Source organism: Chlorocebus sabaeus, chromosome 6 (genome assembly GCF_047675955.1).
Source record: "Chlorocebus sabaeus isolate Y175 chromosome 6, mChlSab1.0.hap1, whole genome shotgun sequence".
In the NCBI taxonomy this organism is placed as follows: domain Eukaryota; kingdom Metazoa; phylum Chordata; class Mammalia; order Primates; family Cercopithecidae; genus Chlorocebus; species Chlorocebus sabaeus.
This window is the reverse complement of record NC_132909.1, coordinates 1146707-1160711: the sequence shown is the minus strand read 5'-3', so window position 1 is coordinate 1160711 and position 14005 is coordinate 1146707. Positions and strand designations below refer to the sequence as shown.

At 45.6% G+C, this 14005-nt stretch overlaps 1 protein-coding gene across 6 annotated transcripts; it reads left to right on the top strand.

Annotated features, from left to right (window-relative positions):
* Window positions 1-674: 674 nt before the first annotated feature.
* ZNF548 (zinc finger protein 548) lies at window positions 675-11799 on the top strand. 6 transcript variants are annotated; one of them, XM_007998304.3, is made up of 4 exons: window positions 675-820; window positions 4630-4665; window positions 7522-7648; window positions 9109-11799. In XM_007998304.3, the coding sequence occupies exons 2-4, from the start codon at window positions 4642-4644 to the stop codon at window positions 10566-10568; spliced, it is 1611 nt and encodes a 536-aa protein (XP_007996495.3). In that variant the 5' UTR covers window positions 675-820; window positions 4630-4641; the 3' UTR covers window positions 10569-11799. The 6 variants fall into 6 exon arrangements, with proteins under 6 accessions (XP_007996495.3, XP_007996491.3, XP_037862339.2 ...); XM_007998300.3 differs by having other exon boundaries at window positions 675-934; XM_038006411.2 differs by having other exon boundaries at window positions 675-934; window positions 4436-4665.
* Window positions 11800-14005: the final 2206 nt, after the last annotated feature.

Sequence of the window (14005 nt, the reverse complement as noted above, 5' to 3'; positions counted from 1 at the left end):
AGATATGAAGTAGTAAGTATTATTAGAATAAAAGCATTGTACCCTTCATAGGAACACAATCGCTGACTCTACAGTTAGGTAAGATGTCTTCTCTTTGATCCAGAGGCATAGCTTCACCCTTTCAACCTACTTCAGTGCCTCCTGCCATCCTTCCTACAAATTCCAGTCCATAGCCCTAACTGTGTAGTCTTGTCTTTCTTCTTCTGGACCAAACATATTGAGGCTTACTAAACAGACTCCAAAGCGTAACTGTGTGTGCAACAATATGGCTGACAGGCATGAGTAGAGACCGAGTGCCTTTATGGTATGGGGTGTCTCTTTGGACGTGTAGTCATTGGGAATTAGCTGTGCTTAGTAGAGTCTTAAATAATAAGTTGCTAACATTTCTGTAAATATCCTACACTACGCTACAAAAAAATACCGTGTGTTGCCTTTAAGAGCAAGCCAAGCCCCCTCCTGTCTTTGGAGTCGGGGACTCCGTTTCCCAGCTCCCCTGACAGTGCCACTGGGCCTTTATCTGCCATATAAGGACTGATCAACGCTCTAAGACAAGTCCGGAAGCGGTATCGAAACTTCATAACCCAGAAGACACTGCAGCTCTCGGCGGCACGACTTACCCAATAAAGGTTTAGAAGGTGACAGCTGCGTGCGTGCGTGCGCACCGTCGGGGGGCGGGACTTCCGTCGTCCTCCTGGTGGTGGTCTTTTTGGTTCTCTCTGGTGTTTCACTAGGTCCGGCCTATGGCGCTCTCTGACGTCACCGAAGTGACGGAGCGGAAAAGCGCGAGAAGCGGCTTGGTTCCCACCGCGGAGAGGCGGGAGTGAGTCAACTGACAAGCGCTGGGGACGGCGGTGTCCTTGTCTTGCCTTTGTCGTCCCCGCCCCGCTCTTCCCTGACTGGGCTGGCGGAGGCCTTGCTGATGAACCTGACTGAGGTGGGGGCCGCGTCGCAGGCTCCCCCGCCTCCCAGTGCTGAAGCCCCTAGAAGGGGCCCTGCCGGTCAGGCCCCTTGTCCCGAAGAGAGGGGCGTTCCTGTGTGGGGTCCCCGTATCAGCCGGTTTGATGCAGCCTCAGAGCTCCCTTCGGGGACCTGAGGTTCAGGGCATGGAGGCGCTGCCGAGTGCGCTGTGTGGGGGCGCCCGGGGTGTGTGTGGTTTCTGCGGGAAAGAGAGCGTTTTGTGAATTCTCGCTTGGAATGGCAGCCTAAGCAGCCAGTAACCGTGGAAGGTCGTCAAGGGACGGACAGTTGGAGGGGGCAGGTCCAGAGTTCGAAGTTTCAAGTTAGGAAAACCAGGCTAGGAATGGATACGAGGAGACCGGCGAAAAGGCCCTGAATCCACTGCAGTAGACCCAGGAGAATTATGGTTGGGGCTGGACCAGTGACAGGAGAGGGAGATGTGATGAGATTCTTCATAGGCCTGAAGGATAGGGCCGGTGGGTTTTCCTGGTGCTTCAGTTATGTCTGAACAAAGGCAGTGAAGAGCCGTTTCAAGTGTGTGTTTGTTTGTTTGTTTGTTTTTCTGTTTAAACGTTGGAAAGAATGGAGTTGGGGAAGTCAGTATAAAGAGTAGATTTCCGGGAGAAGATCACAGGTTGGATTTTGGACATGACGGTTCTCAAATGTCTCAAGATGGATATGTCACACAGGCAGGTGGACATAAAGGTGTGGAGTGTGAGTAGGGGATTGGGTTGGCCATACCAGAGGGATGGAGGGCGTGGACTGGGCCGGAGCATGGTCTGAGGATCGGATTGAGTAAGGAGGTCTCTGGGATTTTCGTTTGTTTGTCTGCATAAATTTAAGGAGTCAAGTGGAGTTTTGTTATATGGATATATTGCATAGTGGTGAAGTCTGGGCTTTTAATGTATCCATCGCCTGAATAATGTACATTGTATCCATTAAGTAATTTCTCATCACCCATCTTTGTCTCATCCTTCTACCTGTTTGGAGTCTCCAGTGTCTGTCGTTGCATACTCTGTGTCCATGTGTACACATTATTCAGCCTCCACTTATAAGTGAGAACATTTGGTATTTGACTCCCCCCCCCCCACCCCCAGGCGGAGTCTCGCTCTGTAGCCCAGGCTGGAGTGCAGTGGCGCGATCTCGGCTCACTGCAAGCTCCGCCTCCCGGGTTCACGCCATTCTCCTGCCTCAGCCTCCCGAGTAGCTGGGACTACAGGCACTCGCCACCACGCCCGGCTAATGTTTTGTATTTTTAGTAGAGGCGGGGTTTCACCGTGTTAGCCAGGATGGTCTCGATCTCCTGACCTCATGATCTGCCCGCCTCGCCCTCCCAAAGTGCTGAGATTACAGGAGTGAGCCACCGCGCCCGACCGGTATTTGACCCTCTGTTTCTGGGTTGTTTCATTTAATAATGGCCTCCAGTTCCATCCACATTGCTGTAAAAGACATAGTTTCATTCTTTTGTGTGTGTGCATGTGTGTGTGTGTATCCCAGTGGTATTACCTTGTGTATATATATGCCCCATTTTCTTTACCCAGTCATACATTGATGAACAGTTACGTTAATTTCCTATCTTTGCTATTGTGAATAGTACTGTGATAAAAATACATGTATGTTTTTTATATAATGATTTCTTTTCCTTTGGGTAGATGCCCAGTAGTGGGATTGGTGGATTTGATGGCAGTTGTATTTTCAGTTATTTGAAAAATCTTCATACTGTTTTCCATTGAGGTTGTACTTATTTACATTCTCACCAACAGTGTATAAGCTTTTTCTTTTCTCCATATCCTGGGCAACATCGGTTATTTTTTGTCATTTTAATGATAGCCATTCTTACTGATGTAAGGAGATACTGTGGTTTTAATTTGAATTTGTCTGGTGATTAATGATGTTGAGCATTTTTTATATGTCTCTTTGCCATTTATATGTCTTTTTTTGAAAAATGTCTATTAATGTCCTATGCTTACTGTTAATGAGGTTTTTTTATTGTTTTATGTTTGTTGTTGAGTTCTTTGTAAATTCTGGATATTAATACTCTGTCAGATTCATAGTTTGCAAATATTTTATCCCATTTTTCAGGTTGTGCATTCACTTGGTTGATTAGTCTTTTTGCTATGCAGAAGCTATTTAGTTTAATTAGGTCCTATCTGTCTACTTTTCTTTATGTTGTTTGTGCTTTTGAAGTCTTATTCATGAATTTTTTGCCTAGACCATGTTCAGAAGGGGTTTCCCTGGGTTTTCTTTTCGTATTTTTAGTTTCAGGTCCTACATTTAAATCTTTAATTCATCTTGAGTTGATTTTTGTATATGGCAAGAGTAATTGGTCCAGATTCATTCTTCTTCATCTGGCAATCCAGTTTTCCCAGCACCTTTTATTGAAAAGTGTGTCCTTTCCCTAGTGTACGTATTTGTTGCCTTTCTCAAAGATCAGTTCGCTATAGATATGTGGCTTTATTTCTAGGAACTTTATTCTCTTCCACTGATCTATGTGTCTTATTTCTGCAGTCAAATGCTTTACCATTGAGCTATACTCCCTATGTGTCTATTTCTATACCATTACCATGCTATTTTCGTTACTACCAACTTGTAGTATAATTTGAAGTCAGATGGACTTAATTTGAGGGAAATCTTGGGGTTGTCATTTCAGGTGGCCTCTGTGGTGAGAGAGCAGAGGGCTGAGACTTGGGGGCCAGATCATTGGTGGCTCCACAGACATCATACTCTGTTCAGAAAGGCACAGACCTGGCCTACCAGGGATTCTGGATTGTATCTGTAAAAAGGGAGGCCTGGACTGGGTAAGCAGATAGCCTGGGATGGAGGCTGAGGTGTGAGGTGGTTTCGATTCTACATGTGCAGGCTTGGTTGACCCTCAGGACCACTCTCTGTTGAACAAGAGAAATGTTATTGAGACTGGTGGAGTAGCTGGGTTCCAGACCAGAGCACTGCTTTTTCCCCTTCTCTACATGTAAAGGCAAGAGGGGATGATCTGCTGCTCCAGCCAAGGTCTCCTGGCAAGCTCACTTTAGAAGATTCTGCAGCAGGTAGACCTGGTTGCAGAAAGGACCGGTACCTGACCTGCCTTCTCTTCCCCTCTCTATAACTCATTAAGTTAATAATGTACGAAACACATACTGATTTAAACCCTAATTAGACAATATCTTTTTAAGTGTGTGCAAACAGGTAGGCAGTTAATAGTGAAGTTATTAAGTTAAATTTCCAAAAGTGGTTCATAATTGGTTTGATGTTAATTTATCTCATTTGCTTTCCATGGAAAAATTTAATATCACATCCTCTAAAATCTGAAGCTAAAAACATACATGAAAATTTCAAAGCCCCACTATTTCATTTGTACTGAACACATGTACAAAAGCATTAATTCATGGACCCTAGCAGCTGATATATGGTATATGCTACTGATGTTTGATACTAACATGAGCCCTGTGAGGGGGCAACTATTCTTACAATCTATTTACAGATGGGGACACTGAAGCTCAGGTGGGTTCAGTTCTTTTCCATGGTCACAGAGCTGCAGCACTGAGGCCTGAGGAACTTTATGCGGTGAATTGAGATCAGTTTGCTCCCAGGCAGAGCAGAAGAAGTGGTGGTCCATCTCAGCCTGTAGGATCCTTCCATGGCTGTCCATTTCTCATGGCCTTTCTCTTCCCTCAGGGTCCCCTAGTGATGGCAGAAACGGACCCTACACAGGTGAGTAGAGTGCTTCCTACCATCCACCCACTCCAGTTGTCTCCCAGATGGTTTTGGCAGGTGCCAGAACCTCTTTTCCTGTCTTTCTCTTATGTCTGAAGAGTGGGTGCTTTCACCAGTTTCAGTATTGTAAGTTGGATGCTGGGTTACATGGACTGGTCCCCGTTTTTGAGAATTGATCTGATAAGATATGTTAGGGCCTCCTGGGCACAGGATTCAGAATGTTTCAATGTTTGGAGGAGAGACTGAGCTGGATTTTTGGGGAACTGCAAGTGTCTGTTACATCTGGTAGGAATAGCGAGCAGAGTGGGAGGTGGCTAGAGACACACAAACATCAGGCCTGGAATGACAGCCTAGGTCCTGGGTCTCTATTCTAAGGGAAGTGGGAGATGGGGAAGATTTAAAGCAAAAGAGGTAGTGATAGGACCCTAGTTTAAGGGACTTCCTTTGGCTTCTAAATGGAGGACAGACTGGAGGTGAGGGTAATGGCAGGGAGATCTGAGAGGATGCTCCTGCAGAAGTCTAGGTAGATGTTGGTGGTGGCTTGTCAAGGGTGGTCATAGCTTCAGTTTTAACTTGAGCTGCCCACATTTTATGATGTAGAGAGTGAGGGACCTAGGGAGGTGGGATGGAAGGGGAATCAGGAGTGGCCCCATGGTTTTTGTTTGGAAGCATAGATACTCCATCAGCTAAAATGGGAGAAGTCAGCAGTAGAAGGAATTTTCAGAGTGAGTATGAGGAGTCAGTGTTTGTTCAGGCCACAGATGTCTCAGAGACTCCTGGTGGAGGAGTTCAGGTTGGAAACGTCCACACCATGGTGGCTGTCATATGGACCAGGATGAAGCCGTGGATTCAGTTTAGGTGACAGCATCTCTAGGTTATGGTGGCAGTGCTGTTTGACGATAGAGAATTGGAATGGGGCATGAGACCTGGGTCTCTTACAGGGTACGTGTGTGGTGAGGGGGAGTCACTAGACAAATGAGGGAATGGAGTGTTTGTGGGGATGAGTGTATGTGAGATGGTGGAGTATAGGAGTGAGAAAGGCTTCTGAAGGAGAGTGGACATGATGGGGTTGCTGAGGCAGGTAATACGGTGAGGTTGGAGAGTTGCTAAGCATCAGTTGGGATGAGGTGAGGATAAGAGTGGTATTAGTCCGTTTCCATACTGCTATAAAGAACTACCTGAGACTGGGTAATTTATGAAGAAAAGAGGTTTAATTGACTCACAGTTCTTCAGGCTTACCAGGAAGCATAATGGGGAGGCCTCAGGAAACTTACAATCCTGGCGGAAGGTGAAGGGGAAGCACAGCACATCTTCCCATGGTGGGGCATGAGAGACGGAGAGAATGAAGGGGGGAGAGACACACACTTTTAAACGACCAGACCTCGTGAGAACGTACTGTCATGAGGAAGGCAAGGGGAAATCCGCCCTCATGATCCAGTCTCCTCCCACCAGGTCCCTCCCCTGACATGTGGGGATTACAATTCGACATGAGATTTGGGTGGGGACACAGAGCCAAACCATATCAGGAGTGGAAATGTGGAGGTCAGTGCAGCTGGGCTTGGAATGAGGTTTTGGTGGAGAGTGATTTTCCTGGGTATGGGCCAGAGTGTGCCATGAGGCAGGACACAGCTGAGAGTATGTGAAGTCCTCACATGGTTGGTTTGGGCTGCTGACAGTGAACTGAGAAACAGGGGCATGTAGGGAACCTTCAAAGCAGGGCTTTGGGCTGCCCCCGGTGCTAGGAGACTTTGGTGTTCTGGGGCAGGCCTGGGAGTGAACTGGATGCTGAGCATATTTGCCGTGCACCACCTGGTTTCCGTGTGCAGTGTGGCCTGTTAGGAGGTGAAGGAAATGGCTGTGGTGTGGGCTGGGAGGTGTCTGTGGAATTGACAGGAGTCGAGGTGTGAGAGACGGGATTGGAGTGCTGACCAAAGACTGATGTTTAAGCAGGAGGAGTGTGAATGGAGGCCCCAGGCCCTGGCCCTGGTAGCTCAAGGGAGGAGGATGAGTCTGAGTTTGGTTGTCTTGGGAGGCAAGATCTGGGTGACTCCATGGAAACTGGCTGGCGGGAGAGGATGGATCCCCCCCATGGGAGGCCCACATCCTAGATGGTGGTTTTTTACCTTGTCCTTCATGTGTTTTCTCTGTGTGCTGGACATGGTGGCCAATGGAAATGGGGAGAGAAAAGTCACTCCTGCCACCGGGATGTGGTGTCTCTTCCACACTGGGAGGGTGTGGAGGAGATTGAGCAAGGAATGGAGGTATAGGGGAGAGGGATGAGATCCTGGAGAGAGAAATGTAGCAGTCATTTCACCCATAGGGTTTTAATTTATGGATGTGAGTGAGTGATGCCAGGGACAGGCCAATGACACTGAAAGAAGATATTTATTCCTTGCATTTCCCTAAGGAGGGTGCACACCACGTAGCACAGGGCCACATGGTGAGGCCCCAGATTTGGTTAGGAGGAAAATTGGAGTGAGGGGAAAGTTTAGTTTAGTCCACAGACGCTGTTGGGGTTTCCAGGGGAAACAAGGCAGGGCTGGGTGTCAGGATAGTTTGGCTAGTTTTAGTAATTCCAGGACACCTGGGCTATTGGGACTGTCCCTAGTTGAGCAGTACCTGTCCCTGGGTTGACTTAGAATATGGGAAATATTGGCTGGTTTGAGAAAGTTAGAGATGGAGGGTGGTTTAGAATATGTGCCCAGGATGGTAGGGGAGATGGAAACACATTTGGCTGTTAGTTTGGCCCTGTGTTTAATGGGTGGTAAATACAAGTAGAAAATAAATAGAGAACGTAAGTAAATACAGCTTGAAAAGAAGCTACTCATGTATTCATCTCTCCCAATTTGGCAGGGCCGTGTGGTCTTTGAGGATGTGGCCATATATTTCTCCCAGGAGGAGTGGGGGCACCTTGATGAGGCTCAGAGGTTGCTGTACCGCGATGTGATGCTGGAGAATTTGGCCCTGTTGTCCTCACTAGGTAAGGCCCTCACTCTTGCCCAGTGTCCTAGGTTGGGCTGTGTTATCTCACTAGGTAAGGCCCTCACTCTTGCCCAGTGTCCCAGTTGGGCTGTGTTGTCTCACTAGGTAAGGCCCTCACTCTTGCCCAGGGTCCCAGTTTGGGCTGTGTTATCTCACTAGGTAAGGCCCTCACTCTTGCCCAGTGTCCTAGGTTGGGCAGTGTTATCTCACTAGGTAAGGCCCTCACTCTTGCCCGGGGTCCCAGTTTGGGCTGTGTTATCCCTTTTTACCCAAAGGCAACTCTGCGTTTCCCACAGTGAGACCGTGGGTGCTGCTGCTTTTCCCTGTTTCTTGGCATATATTCTGTGGGAGGCAGGGCTACGCTGTGTGTTCTATACCCCCTTTTTCCTAGCGTCCCCATCCCTGCTGCTCTGAAGCTTACAAGAAAGGGCTCAGGAACCCAAAATGTTGAATTTTGCATAGAGACCCCACCAGCCTTGTCTGTCCCTGATCAGTTTACTCTGTCCAAACACATGAGACCTGTGTTCTGTTGTCCCCTCTCTCTTGCTGCTATTTCTTGGTGCCTTCCTGTGGAATTTCAGGCACTGCCCTGGTCACTAATTTTGGGGACTACTGGGTTAATTGTGCAGGACATAGGACTCTTGTGTGAAGTTCTTAGGATTGTAGAATGTGAGATGCCATGGGCTCGATCTCTCTGGGCATGTGCTGTTTACTCTTTTTCTCTTTCCCCTAGAGAGGGCCCTAGGCACCTGAGAGGGTGGCTAGTACTTCAGCAATGGCGTTAGAGACTCAGGGACATGGTCCTGGTGCCTGGGAGTTGGGAAAAGGGTTGATGTCACAGCTGAGGTCAAATCACCCTGGGAACCTGTCCTGTGCTCACCATTGTTTGCTGTCAGGGCCAGTGGCCACAAATTTCTACCTTTTCTTCCCCATTATCATTTCTAGTATGATTGCTGGCCCCTGCACCTCCAATGCCCCACAGTCTGTACTTCTGGGGCCACCACCCCTCACCCATTGTTTTCCACTGCTCCCTTTGAATGCCTGCCAACACGTGACCTGTATTTAAGGTAGCATGAAGTCTGCATGTATCCCTGAACACCAGCTCCTCTGTCACAGTCTGATTTCTCTGGGTTTGGAGAGAACCTTCTACACACTGCTTTCCAGTCTCCAGCAACAATGGCCTGTTGATGGCTGTTTGCAGAGGAGTTAGTTGGAGATCCTGCCTTCTCTCTCTGTACCATATCCCTCCTTTGTATGCTTACCATCATCAAGGCTTTCCCATTATGGGCCCTCGCCAGGCCCAGTCCTGCATATGGACCCTCCTCTCACTGGCCTTAATGTCTATGATGTCCCCAGTCCCTTGACCTTATTTGTGTGTGTGCCTGACACACATTTGTGATGGAGCTGCCTCCTCCATCAGAGTGAGCATGCACTTCACCCGCATTTCTGTTCTGACAGGTTGTTGGCATGGAGCTGAGGATGAGGAGGCACCTTCACAGCAAGGTTTTTCTGTAGGAATGCTGGAGGTTACAACTTCAAAGTCCTGTCTGTCCACCCAGAAGGTCCACCCTAGTGAGACATGTGACCCACCGTTGAAAGACATTCTGTGCCTGGTTGAGCACAGTGGAATTCATCCTGAGCAAGACATATATATTTGTGAGGCAGAGCTTTTTCAGCACCCAAAGCAGCAAATTGGAGAGAATCTTTCCAGAGGGGATGATTGGATACCTTCATTTGGGAAGAACCACAGAGTTCACATGGCAGAAGAGATCTTCACATGCATGGAGGACTGGAAGGACTTACCAGCCACCTCATGCCTTCTCCAGCACCAGGGCCCTCAAAGTGAGTGGAAGCCATACAGGGGCACAGAGGACAGAGACGCCTTTCAGACTGGACAAAATGATTACAAATGTGGTGAATGTGGGAAAACCTTCACCTGCAGCTATTCCCTTGTTGAGCACCAGAAAATCCACACAGGAGAAAGGTCTTATGAATGTACCAAATGTGGGAAATTCTTTAAGTACAGTGCCAATTTCATGAAACATCAGACAGTTCACACTAGCGAAAGGACTTATGAGTGCAGAGAATGTGGAAAATCCTTTATGTACAACTACCGACTCATGAGACATAAGCGAGTTCACACTGGAGAAAGGCCTTATGAGTGCAGCACATGTGGGAAATTCTTTCGGTACAGCTCCACATTCGTTAGACATCAGAGAGTTCACACTGGAGAAAGGCCGTATGAGTGCAGGGAATGTGGGAAATTCTTTATGGACAGCTCCACACTCATTAAACATCAGAGAGTTCACACCGGAGAAAGACCTTATAAGTGCAATGACTGTGGGAAGTTTTTTAGGTACATCTCTACACTCATTAGACATCAGAGAATTCACACTGGAGAAAGGCCTTATGAGTGCAGTGTATGTGGGGAATTGTTTAGGTACAACTCCAGCCTTGTTAAACATTGGAGAAACCACACTGGAGAAAGGCCTTATAAATGCAGTGAATGTGGGAAATCATTTAGGTACCACTGCAGACTCATTAGACACCAAAGAGTCCATACGGGAGAAAGGCCTTATGAGTGCAGCGAATGCGGGAAATTCTTTCGTTACAACTCCAACCTCATTAAACATTGGAGAAATCACACTGGAGAAAGGCCTTATGAGTGCAGAGAGTGTGGGAAAGCCTTTAGCCACAAGCATATCCTTGTTGAGCACCAGAAAATCCACAGTGGAGAAAGACCTTATGAGTGCAGCGAATGCCAGAAGGCCTTTATTAGAAAGTCTCACCTGGTTCATCACCAGAAAATCCACAGTGAAGAGAGGCTTGTGTGCTCTATGAATGTGGGGAATTCTTTAGCTAAAACTCCAACCTCATTAAACATCAGAGATTTCACAATGGAGAAAGTTTACCATTGACTATTGTAATTGGGTAGTAATGTTATATAAATTCCACATTTTTATGCAACTAATCTCCAGAACATTTTTCCTCTTGCAAAAAAAGTAAAATGCTGGACCCATTAACAACAACTCATTCCCCTTCCCTACTTCCCCAGAAATGTCTTAACTATATTTCTATACTCTGTCTATGAATTTGATATCTATTGGTACCTCATATAAGTGGATTCATACAGTATTTATCTTTTGAGACTGGCTTATTTCACTTAGGATAAGGTCTTCACGGTTCACCCACGTTGTATAATGTGTCAGAATATCCTTCCTTTTTTAGGTGAAAAAATATTCTGTGCTATTTATATACTACATTTATTTATCCATTCATCTGTTAAGGGATGCTTAGGTTACTTCCACCTTTTGCCTATTGAAATAATGCTGCTGTGAAGATGAGTATACAATTGTCTACTCAAGATTCTACTTTCAATTCTTGTTGGGTATATACTCAGAAATGGTAGTGCTGGATCATACAGGATTTCTTTTGTTTTTTTTTTTTTTTTTTTTTTGAGACGGAGTCTTACTCTGTCACCCAGGCTGGAGTGCAGTGGTGTGATCTCGGCTCACTGCAAGGTCTGCCTCCCAAGTTCATGCCATTCTCCTGCCTCAGCCTCCTGAGTAGCTGGGACTACAGGTGCCTGCCACCAGGCCTGGCTAATTTTTTTTTTTATTTTTAGTAGAGATGGGGTTTCACCATGTTAGCCAGGATGGTCACGATCTCCTGACCTTGTGATCCACCTGCCTTGACTTCCCAAAGTGCTGGGATTACAGGCGTGAACCACTGCGCCTGGCCAGGATTTCTATTTTTAATATTTTTGAGAAAATTTTTTCCATAGTACCTGTGCCATTGTACATTCCCACCAGCAGTGCACAAGGATTGCAATCTATATATATCCTCACCAACATTGTTCATTTTTCTATTTCTGTTTTTTGGGTTTTTTTGTTGTGCCTTTTGTTTTGGATAGCAGCTATCCTGTTGGATGTGAGGTGGAATCTCATAGTGTCTTTCATTTTTATTTTGTGAATGATTAATGATGTTAAGGATCTTTTCATGTGCTTGTTAGGCATTTGTGTATCTGGAAAAATATTCAAGTCTTTTTTTCCATTTTTAATGGGACTCTTTGCTTTTTGTTGAGTTGTAGAAATTCTTAATACATTCTGGATGTTAACTCCTTACCAAATATATGCTTTTGACGTATTACCTCCCAGTCCATGGGTTGCTTTTTTGCTCTGTTGATTGTGTCCTTTGATGAAATTTTAAATTTTGATGTACTGTTGACTCTCTCTGTCTCTGGGGTCTGTATTCATGGATCGAAGCAACCATGGATCAAAAGTATTTGGAGCATCCATGGATTGCACTGATCATTAATCAGAAATATTTGGAAAACAAAAAGGGTAGTTGGATCTATACTAAATACGAACAGACATTTTTTCTTGTCATTATTCCCTAAACCATATATTATAATAAATATTTACATAGCATTTATATTGTATTAGATATTATAAATAACCTAGTGATTATATAGGAAGATGTGTGTAGGTTATATGCAAATACTATGCCTTTTTATGTGAGGGAACTCTTGAGCATCAGATGATTTTGGTATCCACAAGGGGTCCTGGAATCAGTCCCCCACGGACACCAAGGGATGACCGTAGTCCAGTTTATCTATTTTTACCTGTTACCTAGGCTTTTGGTGTTATATATATATATAAAAAAATTAGTATCAAATCCAATGCCAAGCATTTTCCCTATGTTTTAATCTAAGAATTTTATATTTGTAGGTTTTACATTTAGGTCTTTTTTTTTTTTTTCTTTTGGAGACAGAGTCTTGCTCTGTCACCAGGCTGGAGTGCAGTAGTGGAATCTCAGCTCACTGCACCCTCCACCTCCTGGGTTCAAGCCATCACCCCACCTCAGCCTCCCTAGTAGCTTGGATTACAAGTGTATGCCACCACACCTGGCTAATTTTTGTATTTTTAGTAGAGATGGGGTTTCGCCATGTTGGCCAAGCTGTTCTTAAACTTCTGGCCTTAAGTGATCCCCCCACCTTGGCCTCACAGATTGCTGGGATTATAGGCAGGAGCTGTAATGCACTGTGCCTGGCTACATTTATATCTTTAATCCACTTGGGGTTCATTTTTGCATATGGTTTAAGGCAAAAGTCCACTTCATGTGGCTATCCAGTTTTCCAAGCACTGTTAGTTGAAAAGAGCGTCTTTCCTCTGTTGAGTAGTCTTGGCATACTTGTCAAAATCATTTGTCCGTATGTGCCATGGTTTATATGTGGATTCTCTATTGTATTGGTCATATGTCTGTCTGTATGTCAGTACCACACATTTGAGATATGTGTATGAGACTCAGTTTTGAGGACAAGGCTAGTGGGCTTTCACACTCCAGACTGCTGTATTCCAGCCCGAATTATTCAAATTAGCCAATCCACGGGGAACATGGAAAACATAGCTAATGCAATCCCCTTGCCTTCCCTAAGTTGTCCCCTGCAGCCTCAGGTTGCTGTTGTCTCAGATGCACCCCTCTGTGGGACCTTACCCAAGTTCTCTCATTCTTAGCTATAGGTAATAAATAGTTCTGATTTTGTGTATCCAAGTGACATTGGGTTGTTTCTTGCAATGAGAAAAACCCAGAAAGGTACTATGAGTCTAGTGAATGTTGGAAAGCCTTTAGCCATTAGCCTAATCTCATTTCGTGCCAGCACGTTCACCCTAGAGAAAAATAGAAGTGAAGGCAATGTGATCTTTCCTTGTTAACATAATAACTCGGTAGAGCAATGCTTTGGAGATTAGTTTTTTAGGGAGAGAGCCAGCAGTTGAGCCTCCTGCATCTAAACATCCACACTAGGGATATTGTCTATACTGCCAGATATATGGGAAGATTTTGTGAACTGTGTTGCTCTTTTCAACTTGACTGGGGCCTTTGCCAGAGTTATGCCCCTGCCAGGGCCTATTAAAAAAGTCATCTCTTTTCTACCAAGTGGCAAAGAGCCATGGTGTGTAGCACTTTAGTCACATTAAAACGCAGTTATGGCAGCATGCTGTGTTCTCTATCTGAAGAATTCTCTAGTCACTTGAACACTTTGGAGGCCTCACCCCCTCTCCTATGATTGATTAGGGCATAGACATCAGCCTTGGACAGAAGACATGGACTGGCTTTGGCAGGCAGATTGCAGAAATTTCCTTTCTCCAGGGGAAAGTATTGGTTATCTCATTGATAGTGGTAGGACACAGATAAATTCCTAGGCAGACTAAGGACGGGTCCCTGGTGAAACCCAAACTTTAAGCCAAAGACAGTTTAAAGCCTGAAAATTGAGCTGCCAGTTCCAAGTCCATGACGAGTGAGAACTTCCTCAATGCCTTTTAGCCAATCGAATGGTGCTTTTTCCAGGCCCACC